Source organism: Xenia sp. Carnegie-2017, unplaced genomic scaffold (assembly GCF_021976095.1).
Source record: "Xenia sp. Carnegie-2017 unplaced genomic scaffold, XeniaSp_v1 HiC_scaffold_19, whole genome shotgun sequence".
NCBI classification, from domain to species: Eukaryota; Metazoa; Cnidaria; class Anthozoa; order Malacalcyonacea; family Xeniidae; genus Xenia; species Xenia sp. Carnegie-2017.
Window position 1 is genome coordinate 5,878,555 of NW_025813481.1, and position 23,062 is coordinate 5,901,616.

At 34.5% G+C, this 23,062-nt stretch overlaps 1 protein-coding gene across 1 annotated transcript; it reads left to right on the forward strand.

Annotated features, from left to right (window-relative positions):
• Positions 1-143: 143 nt before the first annotated feature.
• On the forward strand, positions 144-18,190 carry LOC124439353. The gene is made up of 52 exons (XM_046989577.1): positions 144-460; positions 698-759; positions 964-3,270; positions 3,429-3,677; positions 4,062-4,136; positions 4,224-4,286; positions 4,350-4,460; positions 4,528-4,687; positions 4,848-5,143; positions 5,214-5,408; positions 5,696-5,878; positions 5,961-6,124; positions 6,190-6,355; positions 6,431-6,715; positions 6,783-6,956; positions 7,163-7,237; positions 8,203-8,423; positions 8,934-9,026; positions 9,071-9,122; positions 9,289-9,338; positions 9,424-9,631; positions 9,699-9,855; positions 10,196-10,422; positions 10,497-10,666; positions 10,871-11,078; positions 11,148-11,273; positions 11,353-11,561; positions 11,646-11,974; positions 12,042-12,124; positions 12,195-12,246; positions 12,333-12,519; positions 12,594-12,757; positions 12,832-13,082; positions 13,339-13,660; positions 13,729-13,901; positions 14,130-14,334; positions 14,410-14,526; positions 14,593-14,765; positions 14,827-14,865; positions 14,951-15,064; positions 15,129-15,385; positions 15,747-15,996; positions 16,105-16,125; positions 16,226-16,294; positions 16,381-16,398; positions 16,476-16,592; positions 16,661-16,768; positions 16,805-16,817; positions 16,895-17,205; positions 17,291-17,435; positions 17,508-17,610; positions 17,806-18,190. The coding sequence occupies exons 2-52, from the start codon at positions 702-704 to the stop codon at positions 17,932-17,934; spliced, it is 10,032 nt and encodes a 3,343-aa protein (XP_046845533.1). The 5' UTR covers positions 144-460; positions 698-701; the 3' UTR covers positions 17,935-18,190.
• Positions 18,191-23,062: the final 4,872 nt, after the last annotated feature.

Sequence of the window (23,062 nt, forward strand, 5' to 3'; positions counted from 1 at the left end):
GACTGTGTTAATCAGGCTTAAAATATATCATTATATAGTACATACAACAAATACGCATGCGCCAGTGTTTTCTCACCGAAGCACGTGCGTATCACGTGCGTATGTGTTGAAATTGTTTTGTTTCACAAGTTCTTTTTAAAACATTTATAGTGAGAGAAAATGGTCTTAGGGCACATCTCGTAGTGATGGGATTATCATTAAATATCTTTAAGTTTCTATTTTCTTAGTAAAGCCACCTGTAATGGGCATATCTTTTCAGTGACATCAGAAATCTGTAGGCAATGTTGTCATTTTTGCTCACTCAACCATTTCAAAGTCGAGTTTGCTATTTGGCATTTCAAATGGCGTTATCTTAATGAAAAATGTAATAGAATATGTATTTATGTGCTTTCCCGTACTTAAAGTAGTTTGAAATGACTTTTTTCTAATGTAAATAGTCTAATAAGAGGGGAAGCGTAAGGTAAGTGTGAGGTTGTAAAAGATACAACCAGTCGGAGTAAATTAAATTTCCATTCTTGCTTGTTTTACGATGAACTAGTCGAGCAGTCTTATCTTGATAAACTAAGATTTCATCATAGTTGTGCTTGACAGAATTGTGTAGGTGTAATAAATTAAGAAACACTTCAGTTTATACGTTAGCAACATTGTAATATTGCGCAAGTGCCGGGCTAAAATGAACTTATGTTTTTTCCTACAGGATAATGAGACGAATATTGCTCATTTTCTTGTTTTCTTCATGTTGGACACGCAGAATAGAAAGTAAGTTGAATTAATGAAAGGTCACATTGCTACTCTCAACGTTTGCCTTATGTACCATACAGGAATGTTAAGGCTTTAACATGAAAACTTCAAAAACGCAATATTAAACTTTGAGTACAAAGTGACGGCTGTTCTTCATAATTGCATGATAAGATGCTTGCTAACTTGCACAACAATCATTTGTTGTATTTTTGTTTTTCATAGAACGTTCAGAAGATGTTGACCCACTATTGAAAGAGTTATTTAATGAGATGAATGAACCTGTTCCAAAAGATCGCAGAGATGGGCAAACGAGTAATGCACCCGAGGATGAAATCTCGAATTCTAAAAATGGTTACAATAACACTGGGACTAATGTACCTGATGACCTGACTCATGATCATAAAGACACAACTAGTAATGACTCTGTGAAGAACAACTCTTTGTCGCTTTCGGCTCCGGCATCTACAAATGAGGATTCTTTAGCTGTGAGCAATGACAGTAAAACTGTGCCAGATGGCAATGACGTTATGAAAGCCACAAACAACGATGGCAGTCGTCTTAATGATCAAAGTAAACTTGAATCTTCAAACCAAGGAGATGGAAAGTCAGAGTCATTTAACGACCATGACAGTAAAACTGTGCCAGATGGCAATGACGTTATGAAAGCTACAAACAACGATGGCAGTAGTCTTAATGATCAAAGTAAACTTGAATCTTCAAACCAAGGAGATGGAAAGACAGAGTCATCTAACGACCATGACAGTAAAACTGTGCCAGATGGTAATGACGTTATGAAAGACACAAACGACGATGGCAGTAGTCTTAATGATCAAAGTAAACTTGAATCTTCAAACCAAGGAGATGGAAAGACAGAGTCATCTAACGACCATGACAGTAAAACTGTGCCAGATGGCAATGACGTCATGAAAGCCACAAACAACGATGGCAGTAGTCTTAATGATCAAAGTAAACTTGAATCTTCAAACCAAGGAGATGGAAAGTCAGAGTCATCTAACGACCATGACAGTAAAACAGTGCCAGATGGCAATGACGTCATGAAAGCTACAAACGACGATGGCAGTAGTCTTAATGATCAAAGTAAACTTGAATCTTCAAACCAAGAAGATGGAAAGTCAGAGTCATCTAACGACCATGACAGTAAAACAGTGCCAGATGGCAATGACGTCATGAAAGCTACAAACGACGATGGCAGTAGTCTTAATGATCAAAGTAAACTTGAATCTTCAAACCAAGAAGATGGAAAGTCAGAGTCATCTAACGACCATGACAGTAAAACAGTGCCAGATGGCAATGACGTTATGAAAGCCACAAACAACGATGGCAGTAGTCTTAATGGTCAAAGTAAACTTGAATCTTCAAACCAAGGAGATGGAAAGACAGAGTCATCTAACGACCATGACAGTAAAACTGTGCCAGATGCCAAAGACGTTATGAAAGCTACAAACGACGATGGCAGTAGTCTTAATGATCAAAGTAAACTTGAATCTTCAAACCAAGGAGATGGAAAGACAGAGTCATCTAACGACCATGACAGTAAAACTGTGCCAGATGACAATGACGTTATGAAAGCCACAAACAACGATGGCAGTAGTCTTAATGATCAAAGTAAACTTGAATCTTCAAACCAAGGAGATGGAAAGACAGAGTCATCTAACGACCATGACAGTAAAACTGTGCCAGATGGCAATGACGTTATGAAAGCCACAAACAACGATGACAGTAGTCTTAATGGTCAAAGTAAACTTGAATCTTCAAACCAAGGAGATGGAAAGTCAGAGTCACCAAATTACGAAGAAGATAAAACTGCGTTGGATGGTAACGACGTCATGAAACTTACAAACAGCAATTTTAATGAAACTCACAATAATGATGATGATGGTAAACGAATGTTTGCAAGTAATATTGACGTTAGCGCGGACTCTCTCCTGAACAATCAGGATAAAGTTCATGTGAGCAGTGAAAACAATGATAGAATTAATAAAACCAAAGAAAACAATCCATTGGATGAGAATGCTGAAGCAAATACATCTAATCAAGTAAAGGAACAACTCTCAAGTGATGAAAGTAATGATGCTATTCCATTAAATTCTCAAGTTGATAATGTTTTTTCTGACGCAAACATTAGCTCAGAAACCAAGTCGAACAGCAATGACAGAACTCCATCATCGAAATCAACCGACTCGAAAACACAATTATCTGAAGATAAAATGTCTGACATGAGTGATGATGGAAAATTACCAGAAGATAAGGAAGATGAAACAACGAAAGCGTTTGTGGAAACACCGTCACAAAAGGTCTCATCAAACACTGAAGTGAATGGCAAAAGTAACGAAAATGAATCAAATAAACATATCACTAGTGGCGATGACGAACAAGTCAAAGTTGATGATGTTGAGGGGAACAGTAATGTATCACCAGGATTATCCCCGGAAGTCCCTGCGAGTGTTCCTTGGACACCCTTAAGTAACGTTATTCCAAGCAACTTTGTGACACCATCAAATTATGAAGGTATGATTAAAATATGCTGGATATTTTTTCTCCCTCATATATATAGTATCGTTCATATCATGATTTCTGGGACATTGTAAATTTCCCAGAATTACAAAGGATGTCCTTTTTTACTTCCATTTGCTGCGCGACAGACAGATTTTTTTTATTTCAAATAGGAAATTTACTTGATAACAATGCCAAAACTCAGACTGGTCAATCACAAGGTGAATGGTCAGCGGTTTCTTCTCCAGCCATGCAAACAACTGGTAGTTTGGAGACCAATGAAATGCGAGAAGTCGTGAAAAAGAACAAGATACCAGTAGCCCCTGTCAGGCGGGCTGGTTCATCTTCGTTTCCACTACAACTTCATAAACATTCTCCTGGAGAGGCGTTGATCAAGAAATTTTTCATCGCGAAAAAACAAGGTAAGAACTTTACTCTTTACGTTCCTTTACTAATTATAACGTAAGTTATTGCAGGTATACATGTATATTATAACGTACGTTATTGCAGGTATACATGTATATTATAACGTACGTTATTGCAGGTATACATGTATATTATAACGTACGTTATTGCAGGTATACATGTATATTATAACGTACGTTATTGCAGGTATACATGTATATTATAACGTACGTTATTGCAGGTATACATGTATATTATAACGTACGTTATTGCAGGTATACATGTATATTATAACGTACGTTATTGCAGGTATACATGTATATTATAACGTACGTTATTGCAGGTATACATGTATATTATAACGTACGTTATTGCAGGTATACATGTATATTACTATTTAGCAAAAAAAAGAAAAGAAGAAGCAAGCAGGAAATCGCTCATTGGAGATGGCAAATACACAGTTACTTCAAATAATGGTAAAATGAATATTTTAATAGTCGATTAACTTTAATGCAACTGCCTATAATAAAATGTTATAATCAAAACTTGTTAATGGCTTATAGGGTTTTATAACTATGTCGCTGCAACTCCAGTCCCACATGCCGCTGTGGCAGATACTAATGAAGGTACGCCCGTATATTTCCATTACAAAATCATATTTACCAACAGGCAATATTGTATTGTTTTAGATGTATGTGTGGATAAGTATGTTACCTGTCCTGAATTTGCCAAGAACCATTACTGCACGGACTACAAAAAATTAATGAAAGTTCAATGCAGAAAATCCTGCAATTTCTGTGGTAGGCTTTTGGTTTGTAGCTTTTTTCGAGCTTGTAGATGTATTTTGACTTAGTTTGTTTATTACAGACGGTGATGAAGAAGATGAAGACTTCGATGATGAAGATGATTCAAAAGATAGTGATGATGATGAAGTTAAAAGTGATGATAAAGATCGCGCATTTGATAAAAATGGCAAAAGTGAAGATGATGATGGCAATGATGGGGAGACGAGCGATAAAGGTAAATTGTTTTTTCGTTTCATGTTGATTTAAGGAAGCAATCGTCTGACTGTGTAAGTATAAATAAGTCCCATTAATTTTATGTTTTATACGATGAACTTGCCATATGTAAAATCATCGATGTACATGACGCAGATTGCATTTGGTTTAATAAACGTCTTCTTTTAGTGGGAAAAATAATCACCGTAAAACAAACAGTGACGATGATAATGATGATGAATATGATGATCAAAAGGATGATAATGATGATCACGACGATCATAAAAACTCTAAGAATGATCACAATGATGATGACGATGATGACGATGATGATGATGATGATGATGATGAACAAGATGATGAACATAATGATAATGATGAACATAATGGTGATCGTAATAATAAAAAGACAAGCAAGAAAGATGATGCACTTCAAAAAGAAGATGAAAACCTTTCATCTGTAAAGAGTGATGACAAAAATTCTGGTTAGTTACAATTCTTGTCACCGTGGATAGATCAAAGCTCAATTCATATAAATATTTTGTTCATATTAAGATACAAAGATACCGCCAGAGCAGCAAGAAGAATTTGAAGATTTACAAACAGAAGATTCTGAACAGAGATCTCGCGTGAATGAAGATCTTCCTCCTACTGCGGAAGAGTTTGAAAGCGAAGAAAATGAAGAGAAAAAGAATGGAGTGTCTGGAGACGAAGAGAACGAAGACGATGATAGCGATGAAATAGTTAAAGGTAAATAACTTTGTTTCACTTTGATGAAGTACATTACAAGCATGTTTAAACACTTAAGCTCTAACAAAAACTGCAATAAATGTTCAACGTGTTTAATGTTCAAAAGTTTACAAAACTAATAAATTATACAAATAATACATTGATATTCGCTTTTAGTTTGTTCAACTTATCTTCCAAATTATAATTAGTCTCTTAGCAACTTCAAACGAAAGAACTTCACTATTTCTTGTTGATTTAGTGTACCTCACAATCGGCAATTAATAAAAATTTAAGTTAATTGTTATTAGATTTAGCAGAACAAGAGCTGGCCAATGAACAAAATTCTAAGGAAGATGATATCTCGCCTTCCCAGCATGCACCTCCATCCGCTTATCCAAAAATTGATCTCAAGGATATTGCCCGTTACATTTCTCTTTATCGAACTGTCGCTAAAAAATTATTTGGAGAAGCGTTAGACAGCGCAAAGAAAGGTAAACACAACAGATTTTTTACAGCTGGATTTATTTATCACAATGATAAGGAGGTTTCGACATATTTTTAAATTTGTTGCAGAATTTATTATGCAGCAATCGAAGAGATCTGATATCCCACTTCCTATAAAAGAAAGACTTCGTTCTGAGAAAAACTCTGGCAATTCCTTGGAAAGATTTTACAACAGCCAAAATAAGACACGCGATATAAGCTTAACGAACCCAAATAATGCCCAATATACACAGGTAGTATGATCTTCGTTTTACATTTAAAGCTTTCATGGTCTATTTTACAAGTTCACGATTTTTAGACGGATGAAGAATGGGCGAACAAAGCTTACGAAGAAGCAGAGAGCTATTTAAGAAGTAAAATTCCAGAATTCAAGAATCTTGCCCTCCTGCTTTGTTTAACTATCCATTTTATATCAATGATCCAAATAAAACTACGGATGAAGATAACACGAATGAAGGTTGATGGTTAAATTGAATAGTGCACGAGCAGTGTTGAATATAAAGTCATCTCTCACTTATTGTATATTCATGATGTTTTAGACATGATTTCGAAAAAATCTGATATTCCTGACAGTCCAGAACAGAAATACAACAAAACTTTGACCGAGATTTTAAGGAGAGATCATTTTGAAAAGAAAGTATCTGATCCTTATGAATATTTACGTAATATGATTCCTGGAGCATCAATGAAACCCATTGCAAGTAAAAACGGCATCACTTATGTTCGTGATAGTTATTCAAGGCCGATAAAACTACACTTGAAAAGTCAATGGTTTGACCTGCTTGCAAAAAAACGAAACAGCGTACCTAAGGAACAAATGAACGGTAAATACTCTTTAAATACTTTACTTATGAGTTGTCTATTTTCTGTTACGTTGTTAACACTTTACAGCTCCTCCGCGCCTCAATGTTTTGCGTCCAGCTGTAGTCCCCAAAATATCTACTGGACCTGAAATATTGGCAGCTCAGATGGTTCATGATAGATCAACAGTGCCGAATAAATTTACAAATCCTGCTGGACAGACAAATGATAATGAAGTTGCGCACAAACAGTTGTTTTCTGGAGGTAAACAATGATCACGTGATATTTACTCTTTTCTTTTAACTTTATCGCTGTTGTTTTTCACTGCATTCATATGTCCACGCAAGCTCAAGCCAATCACATTCGCCACAATGGAGATAGGTCTGACGTCATACTGTGACGATTATCCCCTGACCGTGTGTTTGTCTGAAATGCTATTTTCTACAAGTAATACGAATCATATTTTTTAGCTGACGATGTGAACCTTCTGAAATCAAAAGAAGCCGTAGCGTCGTTTCGACAACAGATAAACACGAGAAGTCGAGGTAAGATTGAATAGTAACGTTTAGAAAATCAACCAAAAAAACTTTTCCTTAATCTTGCGCGTCTGTTTCTGCACAAAATGCGATCATTTATCGCAAATAGTTAATAATGGACATTGAAAATGTTTTTTGTCTTAAGAATTTCGTAATTAGTTCACTTGCGGGAATCAAAATTGACTTTAGATTTTTTATGTTGTTGATTCAAAGTTAATTTTCTTAATTGACTGCAGAAATTTCAAAAAAAGTTCACTTGCACGATTATTTAGGAAAGCAGGCTTTTGTCATTTTTAACCTATGCGCAGAAACAGTCGTGTCGCTTATTTCCTGATTTAGCCCAGGAACAAAAATCTACAATAGAGTTTCTCCTATCACGTGATCTTTGCATTCGTGGAGTACGTCACATCACGTGACCTGACTTTCGAGGAGTAGTTCAGTGCATCAGCTATCTTCTATAGCATATTTGTCTTAACTGATCTTTTTCAACGTTTTCGAGACATGTTGTTTAAATAACTCATTTTCTTCGTTCTAGCTGATCAAAAGAAACGAAAAACGCATCCTCTGAACTAATTCAAGGATTTTTACCGTGATTTTTTGTTTCCTTGGGCTAATCAGTAAAATAAGCGTAAAGTTAAGATAAATGGATTATTGTAAGAACTAATATTTACAAAATCGAGAAAATATCACGTAATGAATTTTAAAAATTAACTATAAACAATTAACATAAATGAATTCATAATCATTATTTTGGCATGTTTTCTTATGACCTGCTGGAAATATTATTTACATCATTCGTGTTTATATACATCAGTATGCATTTACTGGCATAAATTAAAAAGAAAGACGAACTGTATTTATTTCTTAAGTTTAAAAAGTCTTCAAATATCAAATCACGGTGTTTTAGAGAGAAATGTATTGATTCTTAGTTAATGAAAAAATCCCACAAAATTTACCATTTCTTTTACGTGGAGTCACGGTTCATGGGGTTGAAAATACCAACAGTTTTCACCTTCCTCCATTAAATCACGGTGAACTACCGCCATTGCATCATGGGAATACTGGTATCCACGTGATTAGCTCAATGACAAACGAAGGAACCAACAAAGGTGGAAATTTGAATAAGTATACGACACATATTGTGCCTTTCTGCTATGATTTCTTCCATTTTAATAGGAGCGTCACAAACTGCTCAGTACAGCAGCGGTGATAAAATGTCGACAAAGTTCCCTCTTCTTTGAACAAACAAAAAGACACTTCTGTGTTAAAAGAAAAAATTTCGCCGGTTCAAGATATGCAGCTTGGAATACCGACAGCATACAGTCAATTTTCAAAAAACAGGGAAGGTAGAAGTCGCTTGCATTTGTTTCATAAATCACACTGAAATATATACACATGAAATTTGTATAACAAATTTCGTTAATCACCGAAGTGCGAAGGTGACTCTTGCATTTGGAAAACATACTATTATTAATTGCTGATAGATAGAACTGTTGATAGATACATCTTTTTTAGCTCGAATTATGCCTCGAGCACTCTTACCATATAATACCATTTTTACGACCTTTTTCTTAAAGAATTGCAGAGATTACCTTTTCAAACATGGCAAAATGCCCCAAATCGTCAGGTATTTTATTTCTGGATGTCATTAAAATACACACTTTATCTATTTTCTACCATAAATTTGAACCATTTTTGCGTTTAGATGACCTTACCTCTAATCGAGAGAGTAGCAAAAAAGACAGCGATGACTAACAAAGCTGATCAGGCGCGACCAACTTCAGTTTATCATAATACAGTGAACAATATTCCTTACACTCAATTCAATGATAAAATGAACACAATGTCGTTTCTTCTATTTTAAAGAAGAACACTATACACCACCCAGTACCATGTGAGTTCGCATTACAAAAACCATGTGATGATCGTTTATACGTAAAATACTGTGTAGCAAATGTACTGAAGTGTCATATTATTGTATTTTTATTTTATTCTGTCTTTACAGAAGTTGATCACTCTATTTTGTTTTCATATCGTTGTATTTAAATCATTTCTTCAAGATTCACAGAGTTCACCCTTTTATACGTGGCAAAATGTTCAAACCCGTCAGGTATTTTGCTCTCTAAGTATTTCTCGTTTTGATTTATACGTGTTACCTCACTCAATAACATGAATTTACACCATTTCTGTATTAGGAAACGCCGACAAGTCCTTATCCTATACCTTTACCACCTGAAGGATTACAAAAAAATACAGGAACGACGGATAAAGTAAACGAGGTGTTACCTACTGAAGTTTATTATGATACAATGAATAATATTCCTTACACTCAACTTGAGGTTAACAACGAACACAATGTCGCTTCTTCTATTTTGAAGAAGAACATTATCCGCCCTGTACCAGGTGAGTTATTTTAGAAATCAACAAATGCAGATGTGAGCGTAACTGTACGATCAACTTTTTATATTAGGTGTGAAATGTGATAAAGGATGGAAGAAAGCACCAGGGAATCTCAACAAATATTGTTATACTGTTGTGCACAATAATCTTTCGTGGAAAGACGCACGTGACTGGTGTGTCAATATTGGAGGAAATTTGTTCAGTGTTAGAAATGCTTATGACCAAAGGTTAGCATCTCAAAACATCTTCTTAAAGATATTCTTGCTGTTTATTAAGATGACGTATAAAGGAGTGACTCTTCCAACGATAAAACAAGCTGTTTGAGCAAATTTCGTTAAATTTGTCGACTTTTGTGGGGACAAATAGAATACAAGCAAGATAAAATGCAATCCTCAATAAAGATGGAGCATCAAATCCTGGTTTAACTTCTTCTAAAGAAATAGTCAATATACATCTCTTTGTAGAGTACATCAAAGTCTTGACGTCAGAAACATACTTAAACTCATTGATCTGAAGGTATAAAAGAGACATTGTAATCAAAAGTGATTTTAATGATATGTTTTATAGATTTCTTGATGGGATTGTAACTTCACCTATGTGGATTGGATACAATGATAAAGCAAATGGTGGGAGTTGGTCATGGGTGGACGGGTCAAGTTCCATTTACACCAACTGGAACACATCTTATGATGGTTACGAGCAGACAGATTGCGCCATCTTAGACTCTGATAATGGAAAATGGAAGGATGTTCGTTGCAACGAGAAACATAAATTCTTATGCAAAAAAGACGGAGGTAGTGTTGAAAAAACAATTTCTAGATGCATGTTGTAACAAAGCATTGCAACTTAAATTTTAATTCTTATAAAGATTGCGATGAACATCGTGGATGGAAGCTACTGACCTTTTCATTACTAAAACGTTGTTACAAATTACGTGATGAACTTAGAGATTGGAAGCAAGCGGATGGTATTTGTAACAAAGATGGAGGAAGCCTCGTGACTATTTTGAGTGAAGATGAACAGGCGATGATTTCGCAGGTACTACAAGTCAGCATTTCAATAAAAGTTGCTTAAACTTTCGTTTTTGTCTCTTTTAAATACTGGGAAAATAATGAAGTGTTTTAAGGTCACCATCATAGTATGAGAAGATACGACGTTCGATAAAGTTTTTTCCATTTACCTAAAGTAGATATGAACCAATGACTTCAATGCCTTATCTTTCCCTTTTGTTGCATGTGTTAGGTTTACGGCAATGAAAATTTATGGATTGGTTATACTGACCGAGAAAATGAAGGGGACTGGTCATGGATTGATAAAATGACATCATCTTATACAAACTGGGACGAGTCTTCACCAAACAATGGGGGAATTTCTTGTGCTTTAATGTCGTCTACTGGCTCATGGCAAGATGAGTCATGCAAGAAAAAGCACAATTTTATATGTAGGAAAGGTAAAGATGTGTAGAAATTTTTCATTTTGTTCCAATATGTATGTTTTATGTACTTTATCTTATGTTTAGATAAAAATTTCCAGAGAGAAAATTCTCAAAACTATTTGATGCGTGATCCAGTTACTGCACTCTCTCAAAAACAAAACGACGAACAATTACAAAAAGATGATTTATTAATGATGAAAACATCACCAGGTCATAAAAAAACACGTTTCATGATCACACAAAGCTTGGTACGAATATTAAAGTTTTTTTATTTGTCCATCCAAAACAGCTGTTCCTGTCTATTTTTGGCCTTTACTAAAGACGACCGCTGGACATAGTCGTGGTACTGATCACGTGACCGCACACGGAAATTTTCGCGTGATGCATGGTGGTATTGAATTGAACGGTGTTGACGCTTGGCTTGATGGTGGAGATTTTCATGGAAAATGCTTTTCTGATCCTAAACTTTGCATTAAGGGATTATCAGTTGCCGTACAGGTTTGAATTATTTTAATGAGAAAGCGTTTTTATTACCAACAATAAATTGTATGACCTGTGTCGATGATATCATTTTGTTTCAAGATAAAATTGAATGAAAGAACTAAGTTTTACAAAGCCAAACATATCATTATTGACACAAGCGGAGGAAAAAGAGGTGTATCCATATACATACGGGATAACTCAATCCACTATCGTGTCAGCACAGATTCCGAAGCATGGGAACTAACCTCTGACTTAATGATCAACGAGTGGTTAGATATTGTATTATCGTGGAAACGCAGTGAAGGGCTGTCTATCTATATAAATGGAGCACTAAAAGATCGAGTGAAGCTTGGGTACAAGATAAATCCTGTGAAGGATCAACAAACACATTTGTTGATTGGAAAGAGTGTCAGAAACATTTACACAAGGTAATTCACTCAATTCATAAACAGGTTTTACATGATTTGACTGTGTTTATTCATATCATTTATGCAGCATGTATATCAGCTCCATCTCAATCTATCCAAGAGCACTGAATGCAGAGAATATTCCATTTGTGTTTACATACGATGACACGGGTAAAAATTCATGTATATTTCATATGTATTTTTTTTCAAAAAAACATGTGATGTTTTATCGTACTTACAGTTGTACCAAGTTATCGATGGTTGCTCTCTAAGTTGATTGTATCTAAAGAAAGGTATGAAGATATCATGATTAAGAACGAAGAGTCATTGTTGGTTATCATTTAGTTTAACGTTTTTATTCATTCTCGGCAATTTTTAGAGCTTATATTCCTTATACTGGTGCTATAAAAGTGTCGGGTTTTGTGAAACCAGTTGATGGGGGATTATTTGTGAACGCGGACGCTGACAGTTTTCTTAGCTCTCAAATTTCTAAAAATGAATGTTTTATTGATCCAGCAAAATGTCCATTTGGTTTAAGTTACAGCTGCAAACTGAAGTTCAACAAGGTATTGGACATCGTTTAACAATCCGGATGCTCTTCTATTTTCTTGCTGTAATGCATTTTGGTTTCATTTTGTAGATTGTTCGCACCTACACCGACCCTAAATACATTCTTTACAGTGGCAACGAAGCATCAGGGATGTCAGCATACATTGTGAACAACAATGTGTATTTTGATGTTACCATGAGTACAGATGAGGATTCGTTTAAATGGACTGTTAGGGCACCTCTATATACAATAAGGTGAGTGCAAATGCATCAATATATCATCTTTAAATTTCAATTCATCATATCATGACGAATGTGTACGTTTTTAGGTGGCAAAGTATAGCATTATCTTGGCAACTTTCAAAAGGTTTGACTCTTTACATCGACGGAAACTTCAGAAGCACAACAAAGAAACCCAATGTCATTCCAGTCGTACTAAGAAAGTCGAAGTCTGCATTTATCATTGGCAAAAAGAATGGAGAAGAAAGCGTTGGATCTGCTGAGTTTTCAATAGGATCCTTAGCTATATATGAACGTTTCTTGAGAAATAAAGATATGGATAAAGTATTTGGAGATAGGAGTAAGTCAATATCAGCAATTCTTTTTAAATATGTTATAAAATGTACATAAACTTCAAAGGTCTTCTTTATTAATTATTTGCTATTCATTCGATGGTTGTTTTTCGATTTTTATAAAACGATAAAACTTTCATTCTCGTATACGGAATACATCTTTGATAAGCCTATAGTAAAACATTAGGGAGGGAGGGTGGAGAGCACAAGTATCCAAAATCTCATTCAACAGACATCATGTCAACTTTTATTTTTTTTCATTAGGTATGTCTTATCCTGGCTTAGTGAGAGAAATGTGGCGTGATGTACCTGGTTCAAAAATGAGTGACCTGCAGTCCAATGCTTACTATCCCAATGATCCATCAGATATTGAAATCATCGAGAACTTCGATGCACCTTTTGATTTAAATGGCGAGTTTGGTACAAGAATAAAAGGTTATTTTGTGCCTCCGGAAACCGGTTCATATATTTTCTTTCTATCTGGAGCACAAGCAGCAGAACTGTGGCTCAGTTCGAATGATCAGGAAGAAAATCTTGAGAAAATCATTTCATTTTCAAACGGAACATTGCATAATCAATGGAACAGGTTGGCCGTTTATACACAGTGAATCATCTTAAAACAAACTGTTACCATGCTTGCTTTTTTCACTTTAGGTCACCATCTCAGCGTTCTAATGCCTTAAACTTGGAGGCTGGTCGTTATTATTTTGTTCTTGCCTTACAAAAGGGAACAAGTTCAAGTGATTCACTTTCTGCTGGAGTTCAACTTCCCAGTGGAAGATTTATTAGACCATTGACAAAAGAAACTATTCAATGGAGACGGCCAGGTTGTATATTATCATTTGAAATTTCGCACTTTTTCAGGTTTTCATACATGTCTTTTATGACATGTAAAGTGTTTCTTTTTTTATTACCTAACGTCGGGTACTTTTCTATAAGGCCGCTTAAAAGTTCATGTACAAATATTTTTTATTTTGCTCTTCCATAAAATATCTTTCTAAAATTGGATAAATAAATGATCAAAATAACACTTACTTTAAAATATATATTTTCAGGTAATCACCATTCTGGTTTGATCCGAGAAGTTTGGAAGGGATTACGAGGTTATCAGGTCGTTGATCTTACATCTAATTTGAATTTTCCCAACAATCCTACAAGCATTGAAGTGATCGATAATTTTGATGCACCATTTAACGTTGATGACAACTACGGCGCTCGAGTTCAAGGTTATTTTGTTGCCCCAGAAACTGGAAGCTATCGGTATGGTATCTCTATAATAAACAGTCAAATTTTATTCATGACTGCATATAAATTTATATTGTATTTTTTGTCGAGGTTTTATCTGTCTGCAGACAGCACTGGTGAATTATGGATAAGTACAGACGAAAGTGAAAATAACTTGCGAAAAGTTGTTGCTATCACTGGTTGGACAAATCACAATGAATGGTTAAAGTAGGTTGTTTTGTATTTTTAAGATCTTGATGGTTTCAGTTTTACCATGTCAGCTATCTGTTTCAGGTATGCTGAACAGAAATCTGAAAAAATTTCAATGAAAAAGGGGAGATTTTACTACATTGCGATGTATCACAAAGCCGAGAAGTTGGGCGATTGTGCTTCAGTGGCTGTTGAAATGCCTAATGGCCATTTTGAGGGTCCAATTAAACAAAAACATTTACGTTGGAAATTACAAGGTTGCTCTTTGGATTTTTCTTTTTTTCTTGTATATGTGCTAATTGTCCTTTTCCTTTTTAGATGGTATGACAGGACCTGGGCCTTCATCTCTACGTACAGGTAATTTGTAACTAGTTCTTCAATGGAAATATTTAAACTGTTACATATGCCTTTCATGGTGAATAACGATTATTTTGTTTGGAAGTTTTACCTCAACCAATTGGCTTGTTTCCATTGGACGAAATGGTTTATGAAGATGATGGTTTGAGCAAAGAAAAATTGCAGCTTCATCATGTTCATATAACAAATGGCCCAGATGGTATTAAATCTGTTTAGTCATCGTGATATTTATTGCATTGTATTGATTATGGATTTTGTTACAGACAAAAAAACTGCTTACGAGTTTTCGGGAAAGGAAGAATCATATGTTGAGATACCGTTCTCAAAAAAATTGGACACACGTTATTCTATGACTGTTCTCGCATCCATATTCCCTGTCGGAAAAGATGGTCCAGTCATTCATTACAGTTCTGAAAAATGGGGTGTACATCTTTGGCAATATAACGAGAATCAGTTGTTTGCGCGATTTGTAAAACGAAATGGAATTTTTACCGAACCTCTTGCTGCGAGAGTTTTACAGGTGAAGTTTGTACTTTAGAAATGTTAGAGCAAAATCAGAATTGATATTTTGGGGAACACATTTTTGTTAAAACAATTTACTTGTTGCGACGTAGCAATTTACAGACTTACACATTTTTATTGATAATATCGCTTGTTATAGAGCAATTGCTTATGCTTCATTTACTGCCAAGTCATTATCAACCCATTGTAGATTGTAGGCTGGCAATCAAAACTCTAAAACTTGTACAAAACAATAAAGTTTCGACAAGGGAAAGCTTATAAAAGCGTATTAAGTCTTACTGTGTACCGTCTGTGTGAAAGTATTGCTGCTTATGACTTAAACTATTTTCAAACGTTATCAAAATCTTCTCTTTCGAAAGCGAGGCAAATGGAACGACGTTGGTGCATCTTACGACAATTCCACTGGCGTAGCTCAGCTTTGGCACAACGGGAAGATGGTGGAAAGTCGAAATATCGGGCAAATAGAGCTTCGTACTCAATATCCAATACGACTTGGTGCAGATAGTCGTGATGAACGATGGTTTAAGGGGAAAATATCGTGCGTTCAGTTTTACAATGTTGCTCTTACAGCTGACGAAATTGGAAGATTGAGGAATTGTCCTGTTAAAGGTAAATATTGTATAGTTCATGTATTTCAGCATTTGATTGAATGCAATGTTACCAGGAGTAAAAATATCTGAGAATTGTTATTAATACTTGCTGTGTCACTTTTTTTAGGTTTCAAAGATAGAAAATCAGGTAGTTAGACAACATCATACAAAACCTAATGTCGTCTATACATGCCATTATTGCCTTGAGATATATGTTCCTGACCATCAATATCATATCAACCTTCCAGGCTTGATGAACTATCCTGTAAATTCTATCAATCAACTCCAGGAGGATGATACGATGGAAGAGATTCAAGGTAATATTTTTACTTATTTGGCAAAAAATAATTGGTTTGAGAAATATGTTAAAATTTCATTCATTTACGTAAATCTTTGTTACTAGGTTTAGAATTGACAAGTGGTAAGTGCGTAGAAATTTTCCATGTAAAAATTTGTCTGAAAACACAATTTACTGAGCTTTAATTTTTTATTCGCCAGTGAATAAATGTCGTCCAAGTCCTTGTCAAAATGGAGCAAGTTGTACTGTTGATCTCAAAAGAATGGATGGATATCGATGCATTTGCACCTCGGACTTTGCTGGTCGACATTGTCAAGGTACAGAATTGTTTATTTAATTCGCGTGCGTATGTTCCCTTAACATGTTTACTTTTCATTTATTTTAGTTTCAAAACCTGATGCGAAGTCTCCCATTGTTAAGACGACAACATTGTCTAATACACTGTTCGATGTCACCTTAAACAAAGCCATGCCAAGAAAGAAACTTTCTTCTGGTAACTCTTGATTGTCATTATCTCGTTGTTAAACAGTTCTTGTCATAATGCAATTTGTAGTGTTTATATTCTCTTTTCTTCTTATTTTTTTCTCAAACTAATCTTTTTATGAATAAATTTTACCAGAAAAGAACAAAAAGACGCTGTGTTATTGTATCAAAAAGTTGGATGCTTTCAGGACAACGTTCACCAACGAGATTTGTCTGCTCATCCTACACTTGTTGCAATCACTCAAGAAAAGTGTGTGAAAGAATGCGCCATACAGGACGAGGCTTTCTCCTATTTTGCTCTTCAAAATGGAAGTAAATGCTTTTGTGGACAACGTTACGGAAAATATGGACGTGTGCCCGAAGAAATGTGCAACAAACATTGCTTAGGAAATGAAGAAGAAAACTGCGGCGGTGAAAACAGTAACATGATATATTTCTATGGAATTGGTATTGTTGAATATTTGTAATCTGTTGTTTTTCTGTCGCAATTTATAGAAGGTATAATATAAGATTTTGATACTTGTAATTCCAGCCACTAACTACACAATCCACACATATACTGGTAATGCTCAAGATGCTGGAACTCGTGCAAACATCTATTTAACCTTGTTCGGTGATAAAGGAGATTCTGGATTTAGAATGCTGAATTCTGGAGATAAAAATTATCAAAAGGGAAGGTAGGAGGACATCTGTTTGACGAAAGCGATAAAGAAAAAAAGAGATTTTAAGTATGCAATATTACCTTTCAGTGTTGCGACACAAACTATGATTTTACCTGACCTTGGAAGTTTAAGAAAAGTAAGAGTTCTTCATGATAGCACAAGAGATGATCCTAGCTGGCTTCTGGATAAAGTTAGTATCCGTTTTAATACAAGTAAATTGTACTCGTAAATTTGAAAAATAAAGTTTTATATAAGATAACACCTTTAAGAAGGTTCTGCTACATAAGATGCAACTTATTCCTTGTGAAAAAAGCAAATCCGGTATGATAAAACGATATGTTTGTCTCTCTCATAAACGATATTGAATGATTAAAACTTCTCATAGATTGTTATCGAGGAAGAGGAACAAGGAAAGATGTATGAATTTCTTTGTAACCAGTGGTTTAGTAAGGATGAAGACGGTGGAAAAACGGAAAGATTGCTTACTTTGAAGAAAAGAAAACGCAGTCATTAAAAATCAAACGAAATCTTTTGAATAAAATAAAGCTAATTCGTTTCGGGTTTATATCTAAAAACATTAAAACTTAAGATTGTAAACTTCGGTAGAAGCACTAAATGGTTGCATAGTGTGATTTAATACACATATTTTAGCATTATAAACGACTTCTACAAGATATATGCGAGATATAATTCACGAGAAATAAACATTATATGCATAACAAAAGTCACAAGTGTGAATCTTTCAATAAAGACGCTTGTTTCTTGGTGCTTCTGTTGGTCGTTCATTCATTGTCAAGTTAATAGGCCCACAGACATAGCTACTCTATAAAAAACACGTTATAAACGTCAGTATAATTAATGAACAAAAACAGAAATTAAATATATCGAAAAGAGCAAAACTTTAATACCCGATTTCCAAGCGTTGCCTTGTTCAGTCTGATCCAGGTGACTTAGTAGGTCTCTTTCCTTTCTTTTACCGCGCAGTTTTTACGTGTATATCATAGAAATTTGTTGTATCATTTTCATCTTAGAAATTCAATGAACCCTTCTTGCAGCATTACAATTTTCTTTAAAACGTTAAATAAAATAAGTAAAAAGTAGCGAGTGAAAGCCAGCTATTGCACGAATAGCTTTAGTCAGTTGAGTTTGAACAATGCACCAAAAAAATAAACAAATAATCACTAAATTTATAGTTAAAGAAAAATAAAAAATAAACGCTTACCTCATCTATTGGTTATGATTATGTAAATTTTCATTATGCAAATTTTTTTTGCATACTATATCCATAATGAGATTTCGCCATTTTTTCAAAATATATCGAACAAGGTTGAAAATATCAATTTTAGTTTACTTTTTACTCAAACTAAACATACAAATACTTATATAGCGTAAAACAATGATGATCGTGGACAATTTCAATAATATCAGGAAAATATATTAAACCGCTTCCCTCTAAAACAAAAAATCAATGCATTTCGTCGACACACGATGACAGACATGATCAAAGCATTTTACAGCGAAAGCTTTCATATTACGAGGCCTGCCCTAAGATTAGCATGACGAAAGTTTTGTATTGTAAATTGGCTCCTTAGGAGCATGTCACCTTTCACAAAGACAATAAGTAATCCTTCAATGCGTTTAAACAAAAAAAATTAATTAGAATCTTCAGATTTTTTACATTTTAATGTCGTTATGCAAAGTAACGATGCATGATGTGAAGGTTAAGATTTCTGAGACGATAATAAATTTAGAAACTAGACTTTAATTTTGTCCATATATTCATCGAATCTTGCAGTCATATCTCTCTAAGTTGACGTTAGGAGAGGGTTTAAGGGCGTTTCCGTTGACGACACCAACATCTAAATGCCCAAACTCATAATATTTATGTCATCTAAAAGGCTGAATAAATTTAATAATTATGATTTGCGTTACGTCACAGAGAAATGGTCCATTGTCATTTGCATTTTACGTATATTAATGAAGGGAGAGCATAGTTCTTTTGTTTGGCAACAATACATTTTTTTTAAAAATTAGATTTGATAAATATCCTGTCATTCGTTCAAGTACGAACAATGAATGTCAAACAATCATGTGGAACAAATACATAAAATGATATGCTTAAGACCATGTATAAAGATACCATTCACTTCAAGTGTCACCACATTAAACCACGAGGCGTTATGGAAGGCAGATGTTGTTCATATGACATGAAAAGACTATACACATATAACCCACAGCTGGAAACTACAAATGTAAGTGACTACACCGACAATAAATGATTATTTGCTTTTTGATTCATCTCTAGTGAGATTGTTGTAAAATTCTCTAGAGTATTTATTGATGCTACTGATTTTTGGTTTGTTTCTTCGATATCACATTAGTCATTACTGAATATATGCAATGAATATAAATACACTAAATTTGCCATCTGTCTCCAACGTGCTATATGTGGTTGAGTGCATAGAGGTACAGTTTTCGTAGATTGTGGGATAGACCTTCAACGAACGAGAGCCGTAATTGTGTTTTGCTCGAATTTCTACGACTCCCTACAATAATTTAAGTAATCGAGAAACATCAGGACAACCAAAAAGCCCTTAAACCCTCTCCTAACCTTTACTTAGCAAGATATGACTGCAAGATTCGATGAATATATGGACAAAATTAAAGTCTTGTTTCTAAATTTATTATCGTCTCAGAAATCCTAACCTACAACATCATGCATCGTTACTTTGCATAACGACATTAAAATGTAAAAATTGAAGATTCTAATGAATTTTTTTTATTTAAACGCATTGAAGGATTACTTACTGTCTTTGTGAAAGGTGACATGCTCCTAAGGAGCCAATCACAATGAAAAATTTTCGTCGTCATGACGTCAATTAAAGAAATGTTAACAACGGAAAATTAGTCACGTGTTAAGAAAGGTAAATTTTGTCTTTTTACTAACAAAGTACTGAAGTATGGGATAATCAACTGCTCTTGCATGGAATAATCAACTGCTCTTAGGGTAGGCCTCGTAATATGAAAGATTTCACTGTAAAATGCTTTGATCATGATGTTAAGCCTTTGATCGTTTAAAACTTGTTGCATCGTTCAAACTCAACTTTCTAAACCTATTCGTGCAATGTAGGTGAATGTTCTACCATTTTGATAGTCGAAGAGAAAACATTGTAATTTGCTGATTAAGAATTTATAAACGCAAACTAACATAGTATGCAGAGTTATTCATCATGAAATCTTATATTTTCGCTACAACGTGTGTTCCATATTTTCTTATATTGTAGATCCCACATGGATGGAGTTGTGAAAATCCCTTTACCACCTGTGTCATTCACTTCAATTACTCTTACTAGTTTGTCATTGCTCACGTGTCATGGTGATTCATGGCCAAGAATGTTCATTTGTAGTTTGGATTCTTTGTTGATGTCAGCTGTTTGTTCATATAATGATGATGGGCCCCATTGTTATATGAGCCCACCTAAAGGTGGTCAGCTGATACTCACAGAAGATCAACTCTGCACAGAGCATTCTTTGAGTGATGATATAACTGGGGTATTGAAGTGGTCCCTCTTCCTTCATTAGAAGTTACCCGAAGAATGCATTCCAAATTGCAATTTACCGAAATGGCAATACATAATATCAGTGGCTACTGATATTATGTATTGCCATTTCGGTAATCATCAATTGGTTGATGACGCCCGACTTCATGTATGGAATGGTATAAACATGTTGAATGGAAATCGCATAACGGTAGATGAAAGTATGAACATTTACATTGAAATGAGTGGACCATAGAAACAGAATATATTCTACGAAGATGGAAAACAAGCGAGTGGAAAACACGATCCATGTCTTGGGTTTGTAAGTTGAGTAGATAAGTGTTGTATGAGTAACTGCATGAGATAGTTAAAAAGGATCCTGATGGTCTATTTTTATAATTTGAACCTTAATCATGAAAAACACCCAAATGAAAAAAAATGTCAACAAAAGTTATCACTTGCTGTGAGATAATAGCTGGCTTTCACTCGCTACTTTTTACTTACTTTATTTAACGTTTATAAAGAAAATTGCAATGCTGCAAGTAAAGTTCGTTTAATTTCTAAGTTACAATCAATATTTACAATATACACTTAAAAACTGCGCGATAAAAAAAAAAAGGGAAGAGACATACTAAGTCACCTGGATCAGACTGAACAAGACAACGCTTGGAAATCAGGTATTAAAGTTTTGCTCTTTTCGATATATTTAATTTCTGTTTTTGTTCATTAATTATACTGACGTTTATAACGTGTTTTTTATAGAGTAGCTATGTCTGTGGGCCTGTTAACTTGACAATGAATGAACGACCAACAGAAGCACCAAGAAACAAGCGTCTTTATTGAAAGATTCACACTTGTGATTTTGTTATCCATAATGTTAAAAATTTCCGTAAAACTAATTTTCACAATTGTAAAATTTTCTGACAAAACACACAAGTGAAAGCCAGCTATTAATGAAGGTCTTATTTAAGCAACATGGAAATTTTGAATCGAATGAAGTCTAGTAGACATCAAAAATGATTTTTATGCAAGTCATGACGTCAGTTTTTTCATATGGTTTATATATTGCTACTATTAGTTTTCATTTTTCGTCTATTTTTTAAAAGTTTTGTTAACAGTCTGTGCTTTTTCATTTTTTTGTTCTCTACCAAAGTTTGCGTTTCTTTTGTTCGATTACAAAGTATTTCCTGTGTCATTAGGGTAGCCAGCGCGCTTTTTTTGTCGCTCTGTAAATTTAAATTTGTATACGACTGTAACGTACGATTTGACTACGCTGCATGTTAAAGTAGATCATCGGGATCATTGAAAACAACAAAAATATGAATCATCTTAAAATCACAAAAAATTTAAGGAAATTTATCTAAATTTTCAATCTTTTCTTTTATTGGAGGGTTTTTTACCGGATCCGCCGGTTTTCCCTCCCATTTCGTTTTGTTTTGAAAAAAAAACAGTGTCCACATTTGGAGCCAAGCGATGTCATTTGTCATAACATTATTTAATGTAGCTATCATGAATATTCACGTTTCTTTTTCATTTCTTGGCCTTTGGGTAAACACCCCAAAACACTGCGTTTATTAAATACAACGGCATACATCTTGAAAAGTAGGTACGCAATGCCTACATGTTCATAGCCTCTGAAGTATATAGGTACTAAATGAAGTATATTTAATCAACATAGTTATTTAATATTAGTTACGTCAAACATTTTCAAGATTTAAAAACTTCTTTAGTGTTATATGACCAAGTAGTTTCCTAACCCTTGAATCTGATGCTACCAAGTAATTGCCACTTCTGGAATCAGATACTACAATTGTTGAATATCAAAGGTACAGAATTCCAGAATATCTCAAACACTCTCTTATTTTGTGATGAAAAAAACCTACACAGAATAAAGTCACTAAATTTACAACGAGTACGTAACGTTGGACCACTTGACCAAATTCATTAAATCTCTTGGAAGTAAAGTCATTGTATTTCTTCAGTTCACTACTGGAGTCAGTGTGGTTCTGCCAGAAATCAAGTTGAGAATCACATTCACCGACTTAAATGGTTTAGCCTGTTGGCCTGTTGTGTATACTTGTGGTCCTTTATTTGAAGCTCGAA

Coding starts and splice junctions, on each gene's coding strand:
- LOC124439353 (XM_046989577.1), top strand. CDS start 702: ATGAGACGAATATTGCTCATTTTCTTGTTTTCTTCATGTTGGACACGC. Junction 12,520..12,593: donor GCAAACTGAAGTTCAACAAG/GTATTGGACATC, acceptor TTCATTTTGTAG/ATTGTTCGCACCTACACCGA. Junction 14,335..14,409: donor CCAGAAACTGGAAGCTATCG/GTATGGTATCTC, acceptor TTTTTTGTCGAG/GTTTTATCTGTCTGCAGACA.